This window comes from Pseudorca crassidens, chromosome 3 (genome assembly GCF_039906515.1).
Source record: "Pseudorca crassidens isolate mPseCra1 chromosome 3, mPseCra1.hap1, whole genome shotgun sequence".
NCBI classification, from domain to species: Eukaryota; Metazoa; Chordata; class Mammalia; order Artiodactyla; family Delphinidae; genus Pseudorca; species Pseudorca crassidens.
The window spans coordinates 61,954,416-61,974,899 of NC_090298.1; the positions used below are offsets into that span (position 1 = coordinate 61,954,416).

At 35.6% G+C, this 20,484-nt stretch overlaps 1 protein-coding gene and 1 pseudogene across 5 annotated transcripts in view; both read right to left on the reverse strand.

The window, feature by feature from the left end:
• AP3B1 (adaptor related protein complex 3 subunit beta 1) overlaps nucleotides 1-20,484 on the reverse strand; it is a 273,106-nt gene that overhangs the window by 128,907 nt on the left and 123,715 nt on the right. For all 5 annotated transcript variants that reach the window (XR_010941991.1, XM_067731062.1, XM_067731061.1 and 2 more), the window contains 3 exons: nucleotides 20,248-20,310; nucleotides 17,582-17,714; nucleotides 10,285-10,394 (listed from right to left, as the gene is read on the reverse strand). Coding sequence is in view for 4 of the 5 variants with exons in the window: in XM_067731062.1 (XP_067587163.1) it covers nucleotides 10,285-10,394; nucleotides 17,582-17,714; nucleotides 20,248-20,310 (306 nt within the window). In the remaining variant the exon portion in view is untranslated. The remainder of the gene's footprint in view (nucleotides 1-10,284; nucleotides 10,395-17,581; nucleotides 17,715-20,247; nucleotides 20,311-20,484) is intronic.
• On the reverse strand, nucleotides 1,037-5,549 carry LOC137220724 (52 kDa repressor of the inhibitor of the protein kinase pseudogene; annotated as a pseudogene).

A 20,484-nucleotide genomic window follows, 5' to 3' on the forward strand; every position in this document is an offset into this window, starting at 1 on the left:
TAGGATTTAGGTCAAATAGGCAGAGATTCAGTAAGAAAGAGGTCTCATTTAAGGCTCTCAGGCTTAATGTTAGAATCACGTGCCCACATTTAAAAGTCCTCAAGTGCTTGGTCAGATTAATAAAGCCCACTTTCTTTCCCACATGGCCATTGTTCTGTGAACAGGTCTCTTGACTGGAGCAGAGATTCTGGGGATTCACTTCTGATTTGAAGCTGTTGTTGGCTACATCCCTCACCACATTCTTCTGGAGTAACTTGTGCCGCCAATCCCCGGCCATTTTTAGGGTTGTGCCTCACAAACCACCTTGCTTCTTTCTTCCTTGTCCCACTTCAAGCACTTCAGCTTCCTGAGGTATGTTAACGGTAAAAACTCATCACCTTTTCATTCTCCAAAAGTTCGGGGTTTTTTGCTATAGAACTGCATATAGTTTTTCTTATAATTATTTTAATCTCTTCTATGTCACAGTCCCAATTTGTCTACTTTTGCCTTCTCTCCACCTTATCAGAATCAGGAGGGGTTTTCTACTTTATTGTCTTTCCAAAGGACCACATTTAAGATGTACTGATCAATTTCAACTATCTTTATTTGGGATTCCATTTTACACAATCATCTCTGATCCCTCTTAGGTTTCTATGCTTTCTTTCACTGTTATTTTTCAAATGTCTCAGGACAAATATCAAATTCTCTTATTTTTGGTCTATTTACTTTAAAAATGGTGACAGTTATAGCTTTAGCCATGCCCCACACATATTGAAATAAAGTATTTTCTTTTTCTGTGCTTTTTGGAAAGCCTGTATTTTTTTTCTTTAAACTTTAATTTAAAAGTGTATTTCTGGGCTTCCCTGGTGGCACAGTGGTTGAGAGTCCGCCTGCCGATGCAAGGGACACGGGTTCATGCCCCGGTCTGGGAAGATCCCACATGCCGCGGAGCAGCTAGGCCCGTGAGCCATGGCCACTGAGCCTGCGCGTCTGGTGCCCGTGCTCCGCAACGGGAAAGGCCACAACAGTGAGAGGCCTACGTACCGCAAAAAAAAAAAAAAAGTGTATTTCTTGCTTCACAACTGCTCTGGTACCATTTTAAAATATTTAATTCTTACGTTATTGCTTAGGGTTAAAAAATATAAAAGCTTTAAGTTTACTTTATGTCTAAGTAAATGATTTTTTGTAAATGTTCTATGGATATATCCATAAAAGTGGGTATTATCTGTTCAAGAGATATAAGATTTTAGCTATATTTACTATATCAAGTATTGATTCTGTTATTTAATGTCTCTATGTCCTTACATCTACATCTTACTTAAAAATCTATGAGGTATATCTAATTCGAGACAAGCATATTAAAGTCACCCACCAAAACTGTATTTTATCTATTTCTCCTTGCATTTTCAATAGATTTTTCATTTACATATTTATTTGGTTGCCATATTTTTTATGCACATAGGTTTATGTTTCTTAATTTCTTTGTAAATTGGGCCTTTTTTTTTCATTTTATAATGTTCCATTTTATCCTGTTAAAAGACTTTAATTAATTTTAAATTCTTGTTGGTATGCACTTAATGTCTCTTTCCCTACTTTCTTACTTTCAACCTTTATCACTTTGATTATGGTGTTTTAATTATAAATGGCCTCAATCTGGCTTTTGTTTTTCATTCCAATTTGAAAGTCTGTCTTCTAATGAGAGAATGCAATCCATTCATATTCAGAGTAGGATGTATTTGCTTTTTACTCTTCCATCTTACTTCTTGATTTTAACTGTTCCATTTTAATTTTTAAAAATTTATTATTTACTTTACATTTTGCTTTTCTTTTTTTCCTTTTGTGAATTTGGAATTCCCACCATATTTTGTATTCCACTAATAGTTATCTTCTATCTGACAAAAACAGAAAAACAAGCTTTGCTATATAGATTTGTGAGAAAGTATGTACTTGGCTAATATTCCAACAACTGCCGTAGAGAAAGTCGATGCAATCAAACATTTTCCTGAGCCCCATACAGGGACATAATCAAATACAACAAATTCTTCTTCCAAGAAAGTCTGTGGTTTGCTTGATATGGGTCTTATATGCTGCCACAGGTTTCATGTATAAGCAGCTGCATTCTCCTGAAAGCCCTAACACTCCCTTGCCTTTGCGTCTTCCTTTCTAACAAGAGCAGAACAAGCTTAAAAGCACAAGTTTTAACTAAATTCTGCACAAGATGATGGGGAATACAGAACTCCACATTCCTATTTCTTTCTCATAACCAGACACACATTTCTCCATCATTCTTTATACACAAGGAATTAACTGTTTTCCCTATCAAAACCCACTGTTTTCACCCTAAGATAAGCTATTTTCACCTTACTATTTTTTAAACAAAATTCACATTTTATTTAGGTTGAAATAAACTATACAAAATTGATTTTCTTCACCAAAAATAACAGCAATATTTTCTGTATTATTCCTAGATAAACTACAAAACACTTATTTTTGTAGTTTTTCTAGGCTTTGCTTGTAAATCAAGATGAGGCAGTAGATACAGTCTTGGAAAAAAACCAAGAAAACAAACAAATTGGTTGTCAGATAGTATCCATGGGCTCTGATCCTGTCTTGCCCATGAAACAGAAGTGTTCAAAAAGCTTATGAGGATGTAGGCTCAATAAAGGAATAGAATGTAAACAGCAACAACCAGATGTGGAACAACAATGGCAGGCTCTTCCATTCAAACTTTAACTGTAATTTGTTCCTTTAACTTTATTTGATAAAGACAGAATCTACACTGAAATTCTTGTTTGGCGAGCTCACACATTTCTCTTACAGTCTGATAATTTTCTTAACTGTCCCTTACAGATTTTTAACAGCATACTTAAAACTCCTACCATTCAAAGGTCAGTCATTGTAACATTTTATAAAATGTATTCCTTCCTCCCATACCTCCTCAAAATTTATTTCTTCAAAGAACTGATAACTCAATCCCTGACAACTGGATCCACAGCGATAAATATTATGTCTAAAATGACTTAACTAATACAATTCCAAAGTGCCATTAGCAGAGATCACACAGAGTGTAACGTGGTACTTTCAATGCTATCTTCTGGAAGAACAGTTAGGTCTCCAAAGCATGGGAGTTCAAACGGGCCATTTAAACAGGTGGATTATCAATGACTAATGTACTCAGTGGGAGGCCTACAGATCAAGATATTCAGTGATTAAGTGGCCTACGTACACCTTACAACTTTTCTATAAGATATTTTCAAATTTCTGACAGATTTTTTCAAATATCAAATATAAGAGAAAGCCTATTTTAAAAGTCTCTTAGGTATTTTCAATGGTTTCTGAATTATCTGTAGGGAGCTCTGACTTACTTGTATAGAGTTTGATATATGTATCCACCATTAAATCCAAATCGTGTTTTATATCAAAATTTATGTTAAGCAAAGCCAAGTTACTTGACCTTTGGTCTGTCAAAGTGTTCCTCAGGTATGCTTTGAGATGATTTTGCCCATTTTCATAGCATTCATTCTCAACCTTTGTCACAGGAAGAATACATAGGACCTTCAGCAATGCATAAACATTAGGGAAAAACTCGATGTCTGGCAGATGAAGGGCTTCATAAATAGTGGATGGAAGTTCTATATGTTTCCCTCTGTGTTTCCACTTGATTCTCCAACAATGCATCATGCTCCTCTGATGTACTGAATTTGAGCTGTCCCATGACAGAGGGTACCAGAGATAAGCATTTAAGAGCTTTGAGGTGCTGTTCTGAGAATATATCTTTCAGTTCCTGAATAATGTGTTTCACTGTTGGAACACTTAAGAGTTTATAGTAACTCGCAGAGGTTAGCTGAGATTTCAGGTTACTGTACTGAGCTCTGCGAAATTTCCCTGGGAGTTTCATCTGAATATCAAGTTTGGTTGCCAAATCTGTGGCTTCCTCAAACTAAAATTCATGATAAACTTCGATATTTTCCATCACTTCATTTAGTGAATGCAGCACTGAAGTCAAACTACTGGCTGCAAAGAAGGCATCAGAGGTTTGCCCCTGAAGATTTTTCCCAAAGGTTCTTGTAAAAGATAGAACATTTTTAAGAACAACAATGGTAACAATGAAATCAAAATCTGTTACTGCACTACAGAGTACAAACGCTTGGCCAGCTATACAGTTATTCCATTTGTGTCACTAATTATACCATCTAAACACGAAACAAGTGCTGGTAGGAGGTCCACTAAGATTCCAAACGCATCATGCCTGCCTGTCCACTGAGAATAGCAAACTTCCTTCAGTTCTTTGCCCCTTTCTTCACTGTTCTGAAAGAGACAGAAATTACATTGTAAAGCTCTAAAAGCAGTTGTGGTGACTGATGGAAAAAAGAACAAACTTCCTCAATTGTTCCTAATGTGACAGACACTCCCGTAACAGGCACTGATTTTGCCAACCACATATTTAAGGCACAGGAAGAGCAGAGTGTGTAGATAGCTTGGGGATATTTCTCTAAAAGTCTAGAAGCAACAACTTTCACTTTGGAAGAAAATCCACTGGACACAATGTAAGCCTGGCCACGACAGTACTCCATGTTTAATCCCCACTTCTCAGTTATCGTAGTGTGAAATTTCACAGCCAAAATTTCTGCATCGGCTTCATAAGGCAGGAAGCCCACAAATTCCTCTCTCAGGTTGTGAGCTTTGTCAACAAACTTCACCAACACAGGCAGGTGCTCTTCCTCTGCTATGTCCACCACATCATCAGTGACGATGGAAAAGAAGTGAGAGTCTCACTTCCCTGAGGGTTTCTTCCCGAATGCAGCTCTCACAGATCTCTAGCATCTGTTTTTGCTGTGTTTTCAAACAGAACAATGTGTTAACTGCCATTGTCTCAAAGCGCTTTCTCAGAACCTTTTCACCAGAACTGATCCGGCACTCCAGCAGTGCCTGAAGGTTATGAGGAGTAAAGAGACCTTCTGGGATTTCATCAGCTTCATGTCCATCCAGAGGTATGTTCTGTTTCCCCATAAGAATTAAAATTTTAAATAAAGATTTTAAGTATTCTTTGTTTTCCTTCTCTTCAAGGGTTAAAGGTAAAATGTCTTCATCCTGCTCTTCACCCCCTTCTTCTGCACTGGGGTCCTGAGCATTGCCGTTGTTTATTTCCTTATGTTTTGGTTCCTGTTCAGAAGTTTCATCAATTTTCTTCTGTTTCAGTGTCCTGATTTCATCTTCACTCAATTCTTTTATTCGTTTTTTCTGTGTCTGTGTGGATTATTCAAATGGTTGGTAAGATCAAATATTGTTGGTATTGCATTATCTCGAAGAACTGCCCTGTAAGGACTAGTTCTACGGATCATATAAGTCTCAAAGTGTTTGGCACACAATCGGTAATGTTAAATTAGTTGATCAGGCGTTTTAACTTCTAAGTCGGCTCTCCTACAATTCTCCACTAACTTCTGGCATCTGGCTGGATCCCGCGGGAACCTGAAAAAGGCCAGGTCCGACTGCGTGCTCTTCCACGTGCAGCTGGGGGCCATGCAGAAGCTCCACATCCTCGTCTGCCCGCCGGCCGGCCCAGCCCTCCCCTCCCCCTTCCTCAGGCAGCCCGCCTGCCCGTCGGGGATGGGGAGGGGAGACAGGCCGGTGTGCCAGGAGGTGGGGGGCACCTTACTGCTTTTTAAACACAAGATGAGAATATGAAAATAATTTCACTTCTCTCCCCTCTCTTCCTCCCATGAGACCTTCAAAACACATTTATTCCACCCCAATCCCACCCTACCCCTAGATTTTCTGATTGTTCAATATTTTTAGTTCCAGATTATTAGAATTTCCTTTATATTATGGCCCTTCTTTTTCAAGAGTTCTCAGCACTTTTGTTAGACATTCCTAGTCTATCTTTATACATCCTAATTATGTGTATAAATATATACATATATTTGTGTATCTCTACTCTTTGATTTCCCCAAACTAGAGTTCACTGCTGTGGTTCATTAGTTCTTGCTTAGAAGAGTGGTTCTTACTAGATGATGTAACACTTGTCTAAAAGGTGTCTAAATACCTGTAGGAGTATTTGTGACTGTTACAATGACTAAAAATACTACTGAAATTTGAGGCTTGGTACACAGGGACGCTGGACGTCTATCTCAGTAGACTTGAGGAAAAGAGTTTACCCTCTTACCTCCCATCAATAGATCACTGACAAATAATGTCAAACATCTGTTCCACATATGGGCAAATATGGACCAATCTAATGCCTAATTTCTCAATGATTTAGGGAAATCAAAAGGAAACAACAATAAAGTCCTGGCCAGGTCAGTGAGTAGGCAAGTGAATTGAATACAAAAAAGAGAGACTAGAAATGGAAAACAGATACGGCATGATGTATTGGTTAAGAAAGCAGACCTACTAGCTATGTGACCTTAGGCAAGTTACTTAACCTCTCTGTGCCTCAATTTTCTTTTATGTAAAATATACAGAATAGAACGTACCTTTCAGAGTTGTTATTAAAATTAATGATTTATATTTTTAAGGTGCTTAGAATAGTGCCTGGCATATGATTAGCACTACAGGAGTTATGTTAAATAAATTAGTAAAATAGAATTGAAGCAACAAGGATGCTTACTAAATTCAAACCTTATCATTAAGTCTGTCTTCCTCAAAAACTTTAAATATAGCCAAGATCATAATTACAGCTTACACGAAGCTCTGTTTTAAATGTTTCAAATATGTTGACTCATTTATTCCTCACAACAGATCTATAGTTATTAGTACTACGGTTCCCATTTTACAGAGAAGAAAACTGGAGCAGGGAGAAGTCAAGTATTGCTTAAGATCACAAAGCTAGTAAAAGGCAGAGACTAAATTTGAACACAACTCATCCGGTTTTCAAATCCACTCTCTTAGCCTCTCATACACAGTCTTTGTAATAAGTCCTGACTTTGATGATTAATCAACAATAACAGTAGATATGAAGACAAAGAACAGTGGTGAGAATGTGGTAGAAGATCAGATGCTAAGTGACCCTGTGAGTATTATTCTTAGCTTTAAGATAAATGTGTAACTGCCCTGCAAGCTTTAATAACACTCTGAAGGAAAGAAAACTTTGCCACTAGAGAGATTAAAAATTGGTCCTGACTAGTACGCTCCAAACCTAGCCATCTATTACCTTTAACTATACAACTATGATCCCTCTGAACAGACTCTGAGTATAGATTACCCCATCTTCAAACAAGGAAGAACGGTGACCCTTGCACAACACGGGTTTGAGCTGCATGGGTCCACTTACACGCAGATTTTTTTTTTTCCCAAAAAACATAGAGTCGCAGGTTTTGCATATGCAGATTCAACCAACCTGGATCAAAATTTCCACCCCCGGTTGGTTGAGTCTGTGGATGCAAAACTTACGAATATGAGGGCTGGCTGTAATATACTGCCCCCTCCTTAAACTACAACCCCTCTAGTTAGGAACATTAGCTGTCAAACTAACCAACATTCAAGGGACAGGCAGAGCAAAAGACAAACACAATGGAGAAGAGTTTGAAGAAAAACCAGACAGAAGCAATGGAGAGAATGTCTCAAAAGGGAAACAGTGGTCAGAGAAATCAAATGCTAATGAAAGATCAAGAAAGATGTGGACAGCAAATTATCCACTGGATTTAATAAAAGGAGATAGTCAATGACCTTGCAAAAGTAGAAGTAGTGGAGTGTCAAAATCAGACTGTGGTAAAGCAATTATACCCCAATAAAGATGTTAAAAAAAAAAAAATCAGACTGTGATGGGTTGACGAGTTGAAGGTAAGGAAATAAAAAAAAAAAAATTCTTTTCAGGTAATTCTTCCAAAAACTTTAGTTCTAAAGGAAGAAGAGAATGAAATAGGACACAAATAACAATAACAGCTAACACACGGTGCTGTGTGACAGGCAATGTTCTAAGAGCTTTACATTTCTTAACTAACACAATACTTTCAATAACATAGGTTCTTTTACCCTCACCATTTTATATTGGTGGGCAAAGTGATGGGCAAAGTGAAGTATAGCGATATTAATGTAAGGACATGTAATGTGACAGAACAAAAATTAATATTTATTTTTAAATTTAATTTAATTTTTAAACAACTTCAGATGTATAGAAAACTTACAAGAAGAATAAAAGGAATTTCTGAATACCCTTCACCCACATTTCCCAAATGTCAACATTTTACTACATTTGCTCTAGCTTTCTACATATACAAACACATTTTGGTTTCCAAATCACTCAAAGTTGTAGATATGCCCTAATACTCTGAAATACTTCAGTGTAAACTACCTAAAAAAAGGAATGCTCTTATATAATGAACACAGTAGAATTATTTAAAAACCAGGAAACTGAACACTGAACCAATACTATCAACTATTCTAAAGATTTTATTTAGATTTTTCCAATTATTCCTATAAAATCCTTTATAGCAAAAGAAAATCCAAAATTATGTTACATAGAGTTGTCATAATCCTTCTAATCTCTTTTAACCTGCAAAATTCCTGAGTTTTTCTTTCCATTTTATGATATTAGCATTTTTAAAGACTGTAAGACAATTATTTTGTAGAATACCCTCATTTGGTTTTGTCTCATGATTAGATTCAAGTTATTCAGTTTTGGCAGGAATTCAACAGACTTGATGCTGAGTTCTATTTGGTGTATCTTATCAGAAGGTACATAATCCCATTTCTGGCAATGATAACAATGTTCATTTGGTTCAGGTAGTGTCTGCTAGGCTTCTCCATTGTAAAGTCAAAAGTCAATAATTTGCCCTTTTAAATTAAGAATAACTTATGAGGTTATTTATACCTTGAAAGTATGCAAATATCCTGTTACTACTCAAGTTTTCACCCCCTAGTTTTCAGCATTTGTTAATGATTCTCGCGTGAATCAATTACTGTTGTGATGGCTATTCTAATTCCATCTTTTTTTTTTTTTTTTTTTTTGCAGTACGCGGGCCTCTCACTGCTGTGGCCTCTCCCGTTGTGGAGCACAGGCTCCGGACGTGCAGGCCCAGCGGCCACGGCTCACGGGCCCAGCCGCTCTGCAGCATGTGGGATCCTCCCGGACCGGGGCACGAACCCGTGTCCCCTGCATCGGCAGGCGGACTCTCAACCACTGCGCCACCAGGGAAGCCCTCTAATTCCATCCTTTGTTCTTCTATAATTATTAGTTGTTTTTCTGCATTGTAAGGAAGAACTTCCCTTCCTCCTTACTCATTCATTAATTCATCCATTCAAGTGTGGATTCAGAGATTCTTACCCTATTCAATAGGTTATAACCCTTTTACCATCATTTATTTTGTTGCTCAAATTAGCCAGTAGGGGCTCCTTTAAGCTGGTTCTTGTATCTTTCTGACACGTCTCTACCATTCTGTGAGCACTGTCTTGTTTTTATGGCCCAACAAGATGTTCCAAGATTATCTTCTTTCCTTGCCCTAGCTCAGAAATCAGCCATTTCTCTAAGGAGCCCTGGTTCCTTTAAAAAATGCTGAATGGAATTTAAAAACCAAAGTCCACCATAAAAGGGGATGCAGCACTACATTCTACAACATGCGTGAACCTTGAAAACACTCTAAGTGAAAAAAGCCAGACAGAAAAGGCCACTTATTATATGATTCCATTTGTATGAAATGTCCAGAATAAGCAAATCCATAGCGACAGAGAGCAGATTAGTGGTTGTCAGGGGCTGCAGTAACGGGAGGATCAGGAGTTTCACGTTAGGAACTTGATTTTAGGGATGATGAAAACGTTCTGGAATTACAGAGTGGTCATGGTTGCACAACCTTGTGAATATACGCAAAACCACTGAGTTATATACTTAAAAGCGTGAATTTTATGGTATGAAATTATACCTCAATTAAAAAAAAAAACCCAAGATCTGGGCACTAGGTGTGCTCAGTGGTACTGGGGTTTTTATTGCATGTAGGCCCTCTTAAAGGACAGCATTAGGAAACAGATGTTTGTATACTCATGTACAAATTCATATGTGTACATACAAATGTGTGTAGACACACACATACATGCATATACACTCCAACACATCCAGCTATCTATATAAAAACCCATGAAGTTCACATTGATATCTCCAATTCCAAGGCAATACTGCAGTATTTATTGTATCCTTCCCTTTTTTCAGATTTGTGATTCCCTTCCACAACAGTGTGGAAGCTTAGAACAAGGAGAGTTCAGCTCTCTTCACCATTGTACTTCAGTATGTCTGTTTATTTTAACAAAACTATAATTTACTGAATAAAATTCAGCTGAATTGGTACTAAAAGCAAAGATCTCTTAATTGGTACTCACAGTGATACTGTCCAAGAGTTTGGCCATATGTTTAATAATTTCACCATGTTGTATGGGTTGCATCTGTAGTAATTTCTTAATAACAACCACACTTTCAGCAACAACTATTTCTGAAAAAAAAATTCACATTATGCATATTAAATATGTATAATTCAATTCAAACTCATTATTCTTGGTAAAATGTAAATTTAAATTAGCAAAACATTCTACATGTCTTAAATGACTAGGTGAAAACTATAACCATGAGTATACATCTAAATTTTGGGGGTGAACCTTCAACTAAAGTAGGAGAGTAAAAAAATAAATAAATAAAAATAAAGTAGGAGAGTATACTTTAATTTCTAACTTCTGTTGCTGTCTCCTAGCTTCTGATATCCCTTTCTAATCTCTGCTTCTTTAATTCAGAAAAGCGAAGTGAGGTTAGATTACACAATCACCATAATGTTCAACTGTCTTTGACGTTTAATCACAGCTCTCAAATACTGTTCTTTGATTCCTAGCAGTTATATAGTGGTAATCAAATACTTAGAATCTACGTAACATTTTTTCAATTCTAAAGAAAATAGCAAACTTTAAAAAAATTCCTTAAGTGGTATGTCTAGAAAAGTGAGTATCACGTATTATTAGTAGTAGGAAAGGTGTTACTATAGAAATAGCCAGAAAGGGTCGGCTTGTGAGCTAAACCGTTTCCATTTGATGCATGAATCCACTCTCCGCATTTCGTGGCCCAACTCTGTGCCCTTAGAGGCTGACTTCTGTGGACTGTATCAACCAGATTCCTTTGTCCCTCACTTACAGGTATGTTTAGCCAATAGGAAGCACCAGCAAGAAATCAGGGGGCAGGAGAGAATATTTATTACCCTGGATCCCTCTCCTGCCAGACCTCCCTGGCAGTGCTAGCATTCCTCTATTGAAGGTTTCAGTTCCTATGAGTGGCTCTCTCCTTCAGGGTCTGTTAAGTGTCCCGACTCCTCAAACCGCTTCACTTCAATTCTACATATGGTAACGGCTTCCCACCTTGCTACCCTGCGAGCCCCAGGGTGTTACAGTATACCTTGTTGGTTTCCCTTAATCCCACCTACAACTTATAAATAAACAGTTCTTTCATTAAATTCTCTTCAATTGTCCCTTTTAAGTCATCTGTTTCTTGCCAGGGCCTTAACTAATATAGTAATTGGTACTAGGAGTGGCTCTAGGAAGCAGATCCTCAAATTGGGATTCTGAGATTGAGTTATCACAGGCTAACCACTGGTCCAGAGTTACGATTTTAGTGGCAACGGTAGAGAAATGTCATAAACTAGTAAGAGCACCTGACCTAATGGAATGAATCTTATATAAATGATTACTAATGTTACTGATGCCAAAGAAATACACCAACACTGCCTTTACTTATTATTCTGGCATTTTTATTAACTGAGATTCATGGATATTAGAGATTCCCCAGGCAAACACATAGGTTTATTTTAATATTATTCTGGAAATATACCATGACTTGTGTTTTGTTACTCTTTTTCTCTGAAATACATTTTCTTATCTAGCCTCGTTTAAGTATATAAGCAAAAGTTTTTATCGTTCTAATTATTATTAAACATATATACTTCATATTATATATATGTGTGTACATACACACACACACACACACACACACACACACACACACACACACACACACACACACACACACACACCCCTCTTTCTCCCTGGGAATGATACATTAATATTTCATAATGTTTCAGTTTACAAAATGATATATTTCTTTTTAATTCTCACAATAACATGTGGTAGGTACCTTATTATCATCATCTTAAAGATGAAGAAAGAAAAATGCACTGAAGAATTCAAACTCAGAACCAGAATGTACCATTCTATCTCTAATGTTCTATGTTACTATGAGCGGGTATTACTTTTATAAAGACCACCTCTTGGAGCTATGAGGAAAACAGAAACAAATCAGAATGAGACTCTGCCCTCATCAAACTTACACTCTGCTAGGAAACATTAAGTGGTTAAGTAAGCAATTACCATGCAAAGTAAAGTATGGTTAAGTGTGGTTTTAAAGAATCCATAGTAAAAAATGTATCTTTTTAAAATATATTATTGCAAAACTAGCCTAAATTAAAAAAAGTTATATAATTTTAATTATTCACATGTAGAGGCAGGGTTGGCTATAGTTGAAATAAACTTGGCATTATTTACCCTTTGGTGGCACCTTGGTTTCCTATTGTTGCTGTTATAGATTACCACAAACTTAGTGGCTTCAAGCAACACAAATTTATCATTTTACAGTTCTGGAGCCAGAATTTAACACAAGTCTTATGGAGCTAAAATCAAGGTGTTAACAGGACTAAGTTCTCCACAGAGGTTCTAAGGGGAAATCTGTTCTTTGCCTTTTCAAAATTTTAGAGGCTACCCACATTCCTTGGCTCAAGGCCCCCTGCCAGCAAGGACATCATTCTAGCCTCTGCTTTTGACATCTGACTTTCCTGGTTACACTGGGCCCAAGATTATTGGATGAATAATCTCTCCATCTCAAGAATTTTTTTTTCTAACGTGTTAGTTTCTGCTGTATAACAAAGTGAATCAGCTATATGTATACATATATCCCCATATCCCCTCCCTCTTGCGTCTCCCTATCCCACCCCTCTAGGTGGTCACAAAGCATGGAGCTGATCTCCCTGTGCCATGCAGTTGCTTCCCACTAGCTATCTATTTTACATTTGGTAGTGTATATATGTCCATGCCACTCTCTCACTTTGTCCCAGCTTACCCTTCCCCCTCTCTGGGTCCTCAAGTCCATTCTCTACGTCTGTGTCTTTATTCCTGTCCTGCCTCTAAGTTTGTCAGAACCTTTTCTTTAAAATTTTTTAAAGACTCCATATATATGTGTTAGCATACGGTATTTGTTTTTCTCTTTCTGAGTTACTTCACTATGTATAATAGACTCTAGGTCCATCCACCTCACTACAAATAATTCAATTTAGTTTCTTTTTATGGCTGAGTAATATTCCATTGTATATATACACATCTTCTTTATCCATTCATCTGTCGATGGACACTTAGGTTGCTTCCATGTCCTGGCTATTGTAAATAGTGCTACAATGAACAATGTGGTACATGACTGTTTTTGAATTATGGTTTTCTCAGGGTATATGTCCAGTAGTGGGATTGCTGGGTCATATGGTAGTTCTATTTTTAGTTTTGTAAGGAACCTCCATACTGGTCTCCATAGTAGCTGTATCAATTTACATTCCCACCAACAGTGCAGGATGGTTCCCTTTTCTCCACACCCTCTCCAGCATTTATTGTTTGCATCTCAAGAATCTTAATCACATCTGTAAAGTTCCCTTTGCCACATTAGGTAACATATTCACAGATTTCAGGCATCAGGACCTGGACATCTTAGGCGTTGGGTTGGAGGGGGAGGGTGTTATTCTACCCTACCCAGGTGCCTTCTCATTCCCTTTGGGTAATTCCACCCTACTTTTCCTTCATGCTACCTCCTGGTTTTCAAAGACCTCACTCAGTACTGCAGTGGTACTCTACCACAAGTACAAAGTGATCTTATGTTCTGGGCCTTTCCAAGCTTTCTCCTTGTCCTCAACAGAACTTAATGGTCCTCACTCTAAGAAGTATAGCCTACTATTTTTAAACAATGTAACTTTATTTTGGTAAGAACACTTAACATGAGATCTACCCTCTTAACAAATTTTTAACCATATGATACTTTACCGTTGACTACAGGTACAATGTTGTACAGTAGATCTCCAGAGCTTATTCACCTTGCTTAACTAAAAGTGATGCCCGCTGATTAGTAGCTGCCCATTTCCCTTTTCTTCTAGCCCCTGGCAAGTACCTTTCTGTTCTTGGATTCTATGAATTTGACTATTTTAATACGTCATACAAGTAGAAACATTCAGTATTTGTCTTTCTGTGACTGGATTATTTCACTTAAGTTTCTCAAGATTAGTACAGCCTACTATTACCTTCATTTTACAAATGAGCAATCTGAAGCACAGGGAGACTGTGTAATTTATTCAAGACAACATTAACATTCAAACACAGGTAGTCTAGTTCTGCATGAGAGCAGACAGCTGGCAATTGAGTAAGTGGTCAATATACAGGAAGACTGTAGTATACTTGTTTTTTTGTTTGTTTTTGTTTTGCGGTACGCAGGCCTCTCACTGTTGTGGCCTCTCCCGTTGCGGAGCACAGGCTCCGGACGCGCAGGCTCAGCGGCCATGGCTCACGGGCCCAGCCGCTCCGCGGCATGTGGGATCTTCCCGGACCGGGGCACGAAACCATGTCCCCTGCATCGGCAGGCGGACTCTCAACCACTGCGCCACGAGGGGAGCCCTGTGGTATACTTGTTTATTATTGCCTCCCTCCATTAGGCTGTGAGCTCCTTATGGGCAGAAACTTTCTATAGGCTGACAAATATCTTATTCATCTATTCTACACATACTAAATACCTCAACTGATTCAACTTTTCAACAAATGCCTATTATATAAAACAAAACAAAACAAAAAATAGTCTTTGCCCCAATTCTTTTAGTTTACAGTAGATGGTAAGAAGGTTATTCAGACAAGCAAATGTTGCTAATATATTATCTAAAGAAAATTAACTGAGGAATTAAATTATCCTAAGTCAACTGAAATGCAGATTTCTCCTTAAGGTCTTTAAGAAATCTGTTTATCAGTGAAACTTACATAGTGATAATGGACTATTTTAGGGCAACCTTCAAGTCTGCCTACAAGTCCTGTCCATGCCAAGAAGGAAGACATCAACAACAATAAAAACCCTACAGGTCATGAAGAATATATTAAATATATGTAAAAACAATGGAGTCTCAGTGCTGTTCCTGGGGTTGTAAGATACATTATCTAAAAAGATGATGAGGTATTCATACTAATATAAAATCAAAGAGTCATAGACCCTTAGAGGGCCAAAAGAGCTTACAGATTTTAAAGAAACTGAGGCCTCATTCACAGCATTTATTCCTAAAAGCAGATCTTTCAATAGGAAGAGAAAGGGGCTCTGTTGTAACAACTGACCATTTTAAGTTAAAAATATTATTACTTTCTTTAATGTCACTGAGCCAGTTTCCAAACTATGAAAGTGAAGCATATATGATAAACAGTTAAAGAATCAGGCAAATGATGATTGTGAAATCAGAACCTGAAAAATACAATTTAACTTTCTTAATATTCAAAGCAGAAAAAAAATCCACTGTTATAAACAGAGTTTGGTTTACCAAAAACAAAAGCCTGAACATTGAAATGTCAGAGTTTAAGTCAGTAAATCTACCTTGAGGAGTGATTATAAATTATATTAGTTTCCCATTGACTAATTAATAAAATGATCTATTCGTCCCTTAAAAGTACTACAGGGTATAGAATATTCATCTTCTAAATCAAAGTCAATAAAAAATTAAGAGTCTGGGATTAACATATATACATAACTATAAATAAAACAGATAATCAACAAGGACCTACTGTATAGCACAAAGAACTCTACTTAATATTCTGTAACAGCCTAAATGGGAAAACAGTCTGAAAAAGAATAAATATATGTATAACTGGATCACTTTGTTGTACACTTGAAACAAACATAACATTGTAAATCAACTATACGGCAATATAAAATAAAAATTTTTTGAAAATAGATAAAAGCAAAACTTGCTAAAAAGAAAAAAGTACTACAGGGGTACAGAATATTCATCTTTTAAATCAAAGTCAATAAAAAACAGTTTTTGAGAAATTAATGTGTTAGAAAGCCTAAGTAGAAACAACTGCTTTAAAATCCAGCTTGAAAATTTCACATGAGAAAAAGTGGTCAAAATATAAAATTGACAAACCTTAGATCCATTTTGTATTTGAAAGAACTAGCCAGCATTCTAACTGATTTGTGGTGCTTTTTGTAAGCAATCAAATTGAAGTGTGTCTTAGAAAGTCATTATTAAAGACATAGGAAAATGAAAACATATTTTTTAACTCACATTTTAAAGTGTGACATAGAAATAGAGACAAAGAGGATGTTATTGTTAAAAGTAGAAATAGATGAAATGGATGACATTTAGCACCCTATCCTCTGTAGTTACCTTCTACAGGCAATTTTTTTAAAAAATCTATTTCCTTGATAATTTTTCTTGCCACTTATTTGAAGTTAAAATACTGCATATAGAAAAACGTTCTATCCGTCATAATATCTTGAATTTACAGGTTAAAATTTACAATTTTATGCTTACAGGAAACATCATTCTTATTTGGGGATAAATTTTGTTTCAAATTATTTTCGTTAGAAGTATTTACAATAATATTACAGCTTTCTAGAGATCTACATCTGGAAAAAGACAATTAGGCATAACGTAGTAAAAAGTTACTTTTCAAATAAAATATAAAAAGTAATCAATTTTGTTATGTTTCACCTTATGGTTGCTATGTCATATATGCCTGGGTCTAGATATGACATAATTATATTTAGAATTCCACAAATAATTTCAATAACTTTACACAGAAAATTATGCTTTTCCTAAAAAAAATCCCTTGTTTTAATCTCATTTTAATTAAATAAATTATTTTAAAGGTGAAAGCTGAATCATTTTTCTTTCTTTCTTCAAAAGGTCTCATTTATTCTAAAGCCATATCATAGAAATAACGGACATTTACCACAGAAAGTATGAAATCTAGATTATGTATTTTACTGGATATTACCTATCCAGTTTTACAAAATGTTTAGATACTGTTTGGCTTAAAAACATGAAGCTGTTCCAAACTGATGACTTTTAAATCTAATTAATCTTGAATATAAAATTATTAAGTGACTTTCTGGAAAAAAACTTTGAAGTTACACATTTACATACTTTTTTGATCTACCTTTTATAACTTCTCATGTTGTTAAGTCATTTGCCTGCTTTTAGCACCCTCTGCAGGTGAACCAATATTATACATAGCATATGTCATTAAAAAGCAGTAAAATAGAACCTTTGTGGAAAGGGTGCAATGAAGGTGATTAAATTGTGAAGAAATAAAATAAACAAATTATACTTTCTTAGTTCTGGTCAGGTAAGAAAATTCTGTTTGTAAGTTAATTATCTAATTTACTAAAACAACAACAAAAAACTGTGTGTGTGTGCGCGCATAGTTCAAAAGATAAAATGTTACTATTCACTGTAACCATGCTACTGACATACAGGAAAAACTAAAATGCAATACTAAAAAAGAAGTTACAATCTGTAGATCATACCAAGAATATTCAAATGAGAAATTATTTGAAAATAAAATGAAGCTGTCAACTTACCATCCCTGTTGGACAGCAGACACACCAGGCCAGTAAGGCACGTGTCAGTGACTTCTGAGATGTTGGTGGCACATCTGCCTATAGTTTGAATAGTGGCTGCTGCAAACTGTTTATCCTGGCTTTTCACATAGGTCTAAAAAATTATCTCAGTTAGTTCATACATTGGCACTATCAAGTGAACAAACAAATCCCTAATACATTAAGCTCTGTCAGAATATAAGAATTCTAGAATACATAATCTTCTCATCTAAAGGCATAACAAGAGGTCCAACTCCTGAATTAATTTAGTTCTGCTTTTTCACTTAAAGAATGTGGCTACAGAAGAGGCACATTTTCAAGCCAGGTTCATTCACCTGTGGCTACAGTGGCTTGTGACTCCAGAAGAGATAGTAGGGAGCAGTCACCCAAGGACAGCAATTAGTTTAAGTGCAAGGTTGAAAGAGATGATGAGAACCCTCTCTTTGGAGGTTTCAGTTCATTTAACCAGCAGCATCTGTGAATCTATGAAAAAAGGGTTGCTTTTTCAGAGCTACTAAAGCTAAAAATTGGGAGAAGAGGAGGAAAAGGATCAATATGCTACTGATAAACATTTTATACTTTCAAAATGGTATCTGAATGTTAGTAAACTGCAATAGCTACAGTGAGTAGCATTTCAATAAAGACTTTATAAATACTTGATTTGCAACAAAATAAAACACCACACTTTTGAAAGAGATTTTCTTGAAAAGAATGCTTTAAAAATACACTGTAAACCATATATTTATATAAACTTAAAAAGAAATTAATCACTTATTACAGACCTAAAGAATTTCACTTTGGTTATAACTTTCCTAATTTAAAAACTAAGCTTTTATTGTATACAGAAACAAATTTATTTTTAATAAATATGCATATTTATATACATTATATATAAATGGAATTTAAAATCCCATTTTCAATTGAAATTTAAAAAAATGACTCCCAACCTCAAATGACAAGTACCTAATGTAGAATTAACACCACGTTCATCTAACATGCAAAACAGGATATGCATTTAAATGGTGCCTAAATGGCAAATGGAGGAGAAAATCCAAGAATATCTAAAAGACACACGAATTTAGTGAAAATGGTACCAAAACACGATTAAATGCTGAGGAAATAAATTAAACAAATTAAACTCTCTTAGTTCCATGTAGGAAAGATCAACTGTATTTAAAACCATTTCCCAGTTGATTACCTAATTTCCTCAGTTACAAAAAACTGAGTCTTTAGAAAATTTCTCTATTTTCTCAAAAAGTTATGAATAAACTGTACACATCTATGAACATAACCCATAAACACAGAAATAAGGTAAAATATAGACAGTGATAAAAAAGGATACATGAAGAAAGAATATATTAAAAAGTCTCACTAAACAGTGGACCTTACTAAACATCCTGATATTAAATGAAATGACTAGATCACCAATATCCTGAAACAGGTAAATAATGCCATAAAATTACCTGAGATTCCTTCCCTAAAACCCCAGTAACCCTGACATAAGCAGAAAACAGACAGCAAAAGGACACCCAAACAGATTACACATGATAAGAGGAAAAGCAAAAACTGCAAACACAAAGACAAAAACTTTAAAACAAAGTCAAATTTAAGCAATGTTCTATACCACAGATTATTAGATAAGAACTTGAGATACTATATTTTCTGGTATGTGAATATAAGATAAGCAGATATCCTAATTTTACAAGGAGTTTTTCTAGAAAAATATATAGCATGAAAGTATAGTAATTCAGTTACAAAATTATAAAGCATGAATATGTTATAATATTCTACTACTCCTGTTAAAAGTGTAAGATCATACAGTTAAAAAGAAATACAATGTCTATATGGCTAAAAAGAAATTTAATGCAGGCATACAGAATGACTATGGCAATAAAATCAGTTAAATCTATAAAAGCTGGGAGTTGACAAAAATTCTGTGATTAGTGTGTAGCATGTGGTATACTTTTGCTAAGAAAACTGCTGATGAGATGTAAAACCCGTAATACTGATATGAGGTTTTCTATTACCGTGCTCCACCACTAAGTCTTCAGAGCTAACCCTTTCATCATAAAGGGCGTAAGATCCATGAAGTAACTTTTTAGTATTTTGGGGTGATGTGTAGCTGGGAAGCATCTCATCCATCAGCACACATGATTTAAAAAATACAGCAAAACAAAACATTAACAATTTAAAAACTCATGATGAGGCCAATTTTAAACCAATTTTTTGGAGCTATACATGAAGCTAAGAAGACAATGTCTAAAACAGTAGTAGGCCAATCAAATAGGGACAACCATGTAAGAAGTGAAGCCATTTTCATGAGAGTATAGCATGGACTACTGATGATGACAGCACAAAAAGATAGAATCCTTACAGTGACTTATTTTCAAACAAGGAGTTATAAACCAGTCTCTCAAATTCTATGATATGAAAACATGAAAGGGACTACCATTTCATTTCCCTTAAATTTTAGATTTGTAGTTAATGTTTATTCTTGAAAATTTATAAATTTATTAGCTGTCAATCTTGCCCCAAATCACTGTTTTATTTATACAATTACACATATCTAAATTGAGAAAGATATATATCTTACTTTAAACTGAACAGATGCTTTAGAAGTTATTGTATAATTAGCACTGTACACAAACCTGAAATTCTCGAAGAAGAGTTGATATGTTGGCTTCATTTGCCAAGTTTGTCAAAATTTCAAGCTATGATAGAAAAAAGAGAAAGTAAACAGGTTAAAACACAAATAAAAAGGATGAATTTAAGAAAGGTTATGCATTTAATAGAAAGGTAATTTCTGTTTTTAAAAAAAGTTACACTATTACAAATGGGAGGCATTATACCCTTCAGGTGAACTTTGTCTCCCTACACCTACAAAC